This window comes from Siphateles boraxobius, unplaced genomic scaffold (genome assembly GCF_051911475.1).
Source record: "Siphateles boraxobius isolate OS27281-9 unplaced genomic scaffold, OSU_SipBor_1 399, whole genome shotgun sequence".
NCBI lineage: Eukaryota > Metazoa > Chordata > Actinopteri > Cypriniformes > Leuciscidae > Siphateles > Siphateles boraxobius.
Genome location: NW_027509029.1, coordinates 14,570 through 22,948, shown reverse-complemented (window position 1 = coordinate 22,948; position 8,379 = coordinate 14,570). Strand labels below are relative to the sequence as shown.

General features: G+C 38.5%; 1 protein-coding gene across 1 annotated transcript; it reads right to left on the bottom strand.

Annotated features, from left to right (window-relative positions):
* Positions 1 to 1,449: 1,449 nt before the first annotated feature.
* On the bottom strand, positions 1,450 to 5,327 carry LOC143706014 (cytochrome P450 2K1-like). The gene is made up of 9 exons (XM_077197541.1): positions 5,024 to 5,327; positions 4,779 to 4,941; positions 4,137 to 4,286; positions 3,890 to 4,050; positions 3,556 to 3,735; positions 3,218 to 3,359; positions 2,946 to 3,130; positions 2,722 to 2,863; positions 1,450 to 1,980 (listed from the first exon to the last, which is right to left on the bottom strand). The coding sequence occupies exons 1-9, from the start codon at positions 5,225 to 5,227 to the stop codon at positions 1,793 to 1,795; spliced, it is 1,515 nt and encodes a 504-aa protein (XP_077053656.1). The 5' UTR covers positions 5,228 to 5,327; the 3' UTR covers positions 1,450 to 1,792.
* Between the last annotated feature and the right edge of the window lie 3,052 nt (positions 5,328 to 8,379).

The following is an 8,379-nucleotide window of genomic DNA, read 5'->3' as shown; positions in this document are numbered from 1 at the left end:
CTTTGGCTGTTGTAAGTGTGTGTTTGTTTAACACCATTGTTGTGGCAGAGAAAGCCAAGAAAAAGTAAGATCGGCTGTCATCAGCTCCTTGTTGATGATGACAAAATCATCACAAAGTGAGCAATTAATGTTGTGTTTAGACTTTTGTCTTTATATCTGGCATTTATGACCACCAATCTTGTGGAACTGCATTATTTGGACTAGTACCATTAAAATGATCACTTATTTTAAGGTGGATAAAAGCATGTGTACACTATGATTTGAGCAAATGTATCACATAGTCACACACAGACATCAAGATTTTGCATATGATTCTCAACAACGGTGACAACCAAAACAAAAAAGCTTGGGAATCAAGGATGTTTTGTACTTTGAAAGCTACCCATCATGCATTGCAGCATGAAGCTTTTTTTTATTGTCACCATTGTTGTGAATCATACGCAAAATCTTGATGTCTGTGTGTGACTATATGATTAATTTTCTAATAACATTGTATAAACATGCTTTTTTTATCCACCTTAAAATAAGTGATCATTTTAATGGTACTGGTCCAAATAATGCAGTTCCACAAGATTGGTGGTTATAAATGCCAGATATAAATACAAAAGTCTAAACACAACATTAAATGCTTACTTTGTGATGATTTTGTCATCATCAACAAGGAGCTGATGACAGTCGATCTTACTTTTTCTTGGCTTTCTCTTCCACAACAATGGTGTTATACAAACACACAGTTATAACAGCCACAGAAAAGTTAAAGTAAGAAGAATTGGGACCAAGAGCCCAACTAAAGCAAACACTCATCACCACAATGGTTACTTAAAATGAAACATCAACATCTAAACCTCATCTAAACAATGTAAGGAAATTACATTGATATAAACATGAGTTTTAATTTAATGCATCCTGAGTGTTTATTTGGTCCAGAAACAGTATAAATTGTCTAAATTAGACCATAAATGATGTTGAAAATATGTCCACAATGGCCACATTTGAACTAGTTTTTAACCTTGTACGAAGGTTCGATGAACGTCTATATCGGACGTGCAGAACACGTCAAAAAAAGACGTCATAAAAACTTTCATTCTGGCTCCTCAGTGGACGTCTTTTCAACGTCCGACTTTTGTGACAAAGACGTCTTTTGGACATCATGTTGTTTAGTGGGGAGAGTCAACTGATGCAATCTTGAGCTTGACTGGCGTGAACTTCCAGAATAACTTGATAGCTACCTGCTAATTATTTTCAAGTTACTTCTTCACTTCCAAACACTGTGGTAAAGAGCATAATTAGTTAAAAATTTCAAGAAAACAGGTGGTTTCTGTACCTCGTTGCTCTGCTAATCAATTGTTAGTCTTTCACAAAATATTTTTTTATTTATTCTAAAAAGACTGCTCCCAGACTGTATTAAAGTTATAATTATGACATTAAAACATGAAATTATGCGATAAATGTCAATAATGACACATATTTATGATTTATTAAATATTAAACATATTTATGACATAAAAAGTAGAAATTATGACAACAATGTATAATTGTGACATAAACATGCTATTTCTCCAAACAATCAGTAACAATATTCTAAATTGATTTTTAATATAGCAACTAAATGTTGAATTCCAATTAAAGTTTTTTACTTATCTGAGAAGTTTATAATCAAAGAAATCTATTATTTACATATATACAATTAGTGAGAAGAATTAGTAAAATATTTGCAGAAATCGTCCAACTCATACTGAAAGAGGGTGAAATTTATGTGTTTTCTTCTAAGGACTTATGATATTTTCTTGGATCAGGATCGTCTGATCGCACACAGCTTGTGAGGGGACGGATTCAACGTGATTCCGACTATTCCTTTGAGATCCAGATCATCTCCAGACACTCCAGGTGGAGTTGTGAAGCGGTAGCTCTGAAGGAGGGAAGTGAAGAACAGGAAGAGCTCCATCCTGGCCAAACTCTCTCCCAAACAAACCCTTCGGCCTGAGACAGAGAGAGAGAGAGGGGGGGGGGGGGGGGTGAGAGAGAGAGAGAGAGAGAGAGAGAGAGAGGGGGGGGGTGAGAGAGAGAGAGAGAGGGGGGGGAGATGAGAGAGAGAGAGAGAAGAGAGAGAGAGTGAGAGAGAGAGAGAGAGAAGAGAGAGAGAGAGAGAGAGAGATAGAGAGAGAGAGAGAGATATCTGTTTTTAATTCTGTTAGAAATATATTTCTCCTTTTCAGCATACGTATAGAACAGAACATACAATCTTTATTCTAGGCAGCACAACTGCCATGTCTGCACATTTTTCCTTTTGTGTTTAAGCTAAACATCCGGTATTCATTAAAGGAGGATGGAATCGCCTCCTCCCCTGAATGTTCGTTCTTTCTATACATTGTGTGTTTGAAAAGCTTCTAGGGTCCCAGGGATATGTTGGAAATCTAACAGGATATTGCCCATATTAAGAAGCTGTTATATAACGTCTATATGATACCTATGATGTAATGTTTGATTCTATTGGTTAGACCTGTATTCTTTTCTTTAAGACTTTCACTATATAAACTCTAGACAAAGGATTTTGAGCTGAGCTTTTTACTCCAGCCGGCGCCGGGTATATTGTATTATCTGTTCATAATAAAGACCAATATTTGGGGCACTTCTTGTTTGGACCATTTCATTTCCATTCTAACAAATTCCAAATCAAATATTTATTTCTTCAAAATACTGGGTGTTTAGAGTTGCGTATACCTGCAGAAAAGGGCATGAAAGCATCTCTCTTGACAAACTGGCCCTTCTCATCTAGGAAGTGTTCTGGGTAAAAGCTGTTCGGTTTCTCCCATTCGCTTGCATCCTTCAAAACAGACGTCAGCAGAGGAACTACGGTGGTACCCTAGAAAATGGAGGAAAGAAAACATTGTTCAAGATGCACATGGTATCTTTTATTGGCCTAAATATTTATTCTTCTGCCTGACCTTCTTGATGAAGTATCCATTGAAGTGAACATCACAGCTGGTTATATGCGGCAGACTCAAGGGAACAATATTAGCCAGTCTCTGGGTTTCATGAATCACTGCATCTGTATACGGTAATTTCTTTCTATCTTCCACCGTTGGCTGACGTCCACCGATCACTCTGTCAATTTCCTCATGAATTCGATCTGCACACAAATGCAATGCATGTTTGTTCCTATGGACACCATTGGATTCAGCATTGAGAAAAACTCTTGGCATTACTGTGTTTTTACCCTGTACATGAGGGTATTTGGCCATGAGCATCAAACCCCAGCGCAGGGTCGTTCCTGTCGTGTCAGTACCAGCAACAAAGAGATTTGTCACAGTCATTATTAGATTCTCATCGTGAAAGTATGAGTCCTTCTTGCCGGATTTCTGTCAAATGCAATACACAAAATGCATATACTATTTGTTCACTTCACTAACAACATAAACTGAAAAAAAGACCTATTCAGATTGTGTGCAGACTTATGATTTGCATCTTCCACCTGATTGTCTGATCATTGCAGTAAAGGGCATCATCATTAAAATGTTGAGGGGGAAAAAAAATGTAACATATTGAATTTTGTACCTCTTCACTCTGTTTGCGGAAGAGAAAGGAGTCGACAAACCCTCTGCGGTCGTGTGGATTCAGAGTCTCCAGCAGTCCAGTGATCAACTTCTCCATCTCCACTCGACTTTGGACAATATTTTCTACAATAATCCTTTTGTTTTTCAGGAATGGGCCCAACCAAGGAAATACATCGTAAATCTAGAAATGCATGTTTAAGGAAACTGAGTGACAGATGATCTCCAGAGATACACTTTCAAAATTATCTTTTGTAGATTTTGGGTCTTTCTAATGTCTGTGGACAAACTACAGGCAATTTCACCACAAGTTAGTTAACATTACCAATTATACATACACACATAGAAATCGATCCAGCAACTCGAACATTTTCGTTTGCCCTGTCAACCATTTTTCTGAATCGAGGGTCTGTGTATTCAAATCTGCTGCCGTACACAATAGATGAGATGATGTTTGACACAGCGTAGTTCACAGGCTGTGTTGTGTTGAAGGGTTTCCCTGTGACGAAAAAACAAATGTCTCTCAAAGATCCTTTAAACTAAGAGGATTATTGCAGATGTCCATAAATGTGTTTCAGCTTTTACCTTCAAACTTATCAAACTCTCCTTTCAGATACTGAATTTCCTCTATGATTTTCTCTTCACTTCCTCTCTTGCCCATCCCGAAGTCCCGCAGGTTACTGAGAGCGAAGCGTCGCATCTCTCTCCAGTTCTCTCCATTGGAAAAGAGGATTCCTGATCAACACAGACAAAACCAACTGACTGTGAGTCTCAGCAACAACACAAGCAGAAAATGATTACTTTGTGAGTTAAATATACATTAACCTTAGACCTTTGGGACTTATACAGTGTCAGCTTGCTTAAATGCATTATATGTCAGGTTAATAAGCGACTAGTCATTTCACAAATAACTATTCATGAATTTATGTTACTTTTAAAATGTTAAAAACAATTGTGTCACCAAATATTGCTGGGAACCCGAATACTCCTTGATCAAACACATTTTTAGGTTTTTTCATTGTTAAAGGGGCCGATTCACCACCAAATGTGTTATGCATGTTTATAATGAGCTCACATTTGTGCCAAACTGAATGAAAATCTTTATTCCTTCAGTAGGTTTATCAAATTAAGTACATTTCATTGATCTGGAGAGGTGTTTGTTTTGCAAAATGTCTAGCATTTACTGTTTGTACATTCATTTTAGGCACAAAATAAGAAGATACCTACCATGTTCGTTGTTCATTAACCTGAAACCAGGTCCAATATTTCTGTCTCCGAACTCTTCTGCATAGTTCACGAGAGCTTCTTTGACAGTTTTGTACCCAACTAAGACTACAGTTTTTCTGGGACCCAAAAACACTTGAAATATGTTTCCGTAGGTTTTGGACAGCTGGAGGAGACAAAGAAAGACATTTACAAACAAATCTTAAAATGTTAGACCACTATTCATTTTAAATGTAATAAGTTCTCACCTCAAAAAAGGTGTCAAAGGGTCTCTTGAGGTCAAGGGTCAGCAGGTTCCCCAGAAGCGGCAGAGGTTTGGGTCCCGGTGGCTCTTTCCCCTCTTTCTGAGATCTGGATCCAGAGGAAACCAAATACAAAACCAGAAGCAACAGCAAAGCGCCCAGTAATGTACCTGTGCTGAGAAACTGCAGAAGTGACTCAAATACAGCCATTTTCTCTCTAAGCTTCTGAACCGATGCACTCGCAGATTTATAGACGATATGTAAGGGAGGGACCTAGTGTGATTGTAAAAAAAACAAAAAACATGAGAATAGAGGGTTGGTGTGGTTACATCAGCATGTATATGACACCCTGTGGTGAATCATTAACTTTCTTTAGCTGACTAAAACAAGACAGGAAAATTGTTCAAACAATAAAGCTTTAAAAGCAAAAAATCGGGTTTAACACAATCTTTGCTCCAATATTATTTAATTTACATCATTAAAACACGCCTTTTGGTTTTTATATGTACAACATATTGTGATATTGTCTACATTACCAACAACGCACAGTAAAACAGGTCTGAACTGTGACACACAGAGATACTGCAACCTTTATCAAACTTCAAACTAGTGTAATCTCTCGCCTACCGTAACTTTATATTGGACCATCTATGTGTTCAGATGAGCAACAGTAATATTGACACAAATCTAGAATTAAAAAAATGTATATTTCAACAATTTACATGTAAATGATCGACTTTAAAACACTAGATGAGAATTAAAACACAGTTAATCATACCAAAGTTAGCCTTTTCTCCTAAATGTGACAAAATATCAGTCACAGCTTTAAGATGCTTTGCTTTCAGGATATGAGTGTAATTGTGTAAATGTTTAATTGAAAAATATTTGCACATACTTGAACTTTATTAAAATTGGACTAGAGGGTTTGTGGTATATCATCGGTGGTCGTTGTACAGCAGGAACAGGGTCTGATGAATCACCAACTGAAACTAATCGCTACACAGCACAAGAACAATAATAAGATCTCAAATTGCAATATATAATTATACATTTTTATTACACATTTTCTATTAAGATTATAATTTAGAATTAAACATAAATAGGCTACAGTATGATATTCAAGTAGTTCAGGCAGATTATCTCACACGTCATATTCAGCTCCTTCATGATTAAACTATACATTATGCTTAGAGCAGATCAGGGCTATAGCCAAATCTAAGAACATAAAAAGAAATCTTCTTGGGTTACGACTGTAACCCTTGTTCCCTGAGAAGGGAACGAGATACTGCATCGGTAAGACACTTTGGGGAATGCCCGAGAATACCGTGTCTGAAGTATAAATGAAACTAATCCAGTCCTGATTGGCTTTGCTTCATGACATAACGTGGGACGGCATACATGGAAGCTATAAAGGGACACCGAGGCACAAAAGAGTTAGCTTCTGAAGGCAGAGGTGAAGGCAGACTGCGCACCTGATAGGCCAGGAAAATAGCTTGAACTATCAAATGGCTGATAAATATGCTTAGAGGCAGGAAACCCCTTCCTAGTTGACCCCAAACATACCAACAGCTAATCTGACTTCCTCCACTGAGATGACTTCTGAATGTGGATATTAAGCAGACTCTGACAGACAGGGCAGAGCAGAGCAGAGCAGATAAAGTCTCTCATCTTCCGCCGTCACATGAGGTGGAGGATGAAAAACCTGCAGAATATTAGAAGGCTCGTTAGGCACATAGCCCTGTCTGGGGTGCAAGATAGTCGTACCTCTACCAGGAGCAAACTCCAGGCACTCAGGAGATATAGAGTGGGCCTGGAGATCTCCCACTCTTTTAAGAGAATTGGTGGCTAGGAGAAAAAGTACCAGGAGTGTGAGGTTCGCAGCTGACTCCAGAGTTTCGAAGGGGGCCGCAGCCAGCCCTTCGAGAACCACTGCCAGATCTCATGTCGGGACTCTGGTCAGAGCCGCAGGCCTCATCCACCATGCACCACGGGGGAACCATACAACCAGCTGGTTGTTCCCCAATGGTCCGTCACTTAAAGGAGTATGGAAAGCTGCAATGGCAGCCATGTACACATTAAGTGTGGACGGGGTAAGACAAGAGGAGAGATTCTGGAGGAACTCTGGCACTGAAGCCACCAGCCATTTACTGGATCCACACCACGCTCTCTACACCAGTTACCTCAACAGGATGTCTGCTCCCCGATTCTGGTCCCCTGGGACGTACATTGCTCTGAGAGACAACAGTTTCCCCTGGGACCATAGGAGGATCTGATGCAACATTCTGCATAGAGGGCGTGATCTCAGACCCCCCTGTTGTACGACCACGGAAGAACTAACCTTAGGAACTTCCTGTATGAGTTTTTTTTTATCTATCAGCACAAACCAATCCTTGGATCTGATTTAACTGATCTGACTGGGCTGGGCAGGATGCACTTATCCATGTGTACATTTTATCAAACAAGCTTTACTAAACAATCAAATCAAATGATTACACTTTTTTTCATAATGAACTGAAATGAATATTCTCTTTTATGCTTATTTAATCTTGACACCCAAATAAAAAAAATATTTCAACAATTCACATGTATTTGTTTTGTTTTAAAATGGTAATATATGGTCTATTATTTATCTTTTATGATAGAAGCTGTACAATAACTCAAACAGACACACAACTGATCACAAAGGAGTGCATCTTTCACCTCTGTCACACTTCAACCTGGAGTGACTTCAGACCTACTTTCACAGACCTGATTAAGCAATGCAACGTTTCGTCAGAGGGTTTAGGGTGTAAAACCATGAGGCATGTACACTAACTGGCACTGTCAATCAAATCAGCTCTCAAAAATAGGTCACAGATCTATTCTGAAAGTCTCTGGGGGTGCTAAATGCAACCAATCATACACTCTTAAAAATTAAATCTTCTTTATTGGCATGAATGGTTCCATGTAGAACCTTTAACATTCATAATCCATTTCACCAAAGGTTCTTTAGAGCAGTGGTTCTCAGCTGCCATGTGACCATCATTTCCCCATGGCCATTAAGCCACAACAAAAATTTTTAGGTAGGATGGGATATATAATGTACTTTTAAAAATCAAGCAAAATTTATGTCACATTTTTATGGTTGATGCACACGTGCCATCTCACTTGACTTAACATCAGGGGTGTAACAATACATCTATATGGATCGATGCATCAATCAAATGTCTAACGATATGATGCATCGATGCCACCCATAAAATATCAATATACGGTACTTTTATTTTGACACTCCACATCCTCACGTAACTTTTCTCAGCTGAAATAGACGCCTGACAAGATTGACTGAACCCTAAACATGTCTTGTCACAAAAGCCGGTACT

Excerpts from the sequence above, each read along its gene's own strand:
- LOC143706014 (XM_077197541.1), bottom strand. The coding sequence starts at position 5,227 with ATGGCTGTATTTGAGTCACTTCTGCAGTTTCTCAGCACAGGTACATTA. Across the intron at positions 4,942-5,023 it reads CCTTTGACACCTTTTTTGAG|CTGTCCAAAACCTACGGAAA; the intron begins GTGAGAACTTAT and ends TGTCTCCTCCAG. Across the intron at positions 4,287-4,778 it reads GTTAATGAACAACGAACATG|GAATCCTCTTTTCCAATGGA; the intron begins GTAGGTATCTTC and ends TGTGTTGATCAG.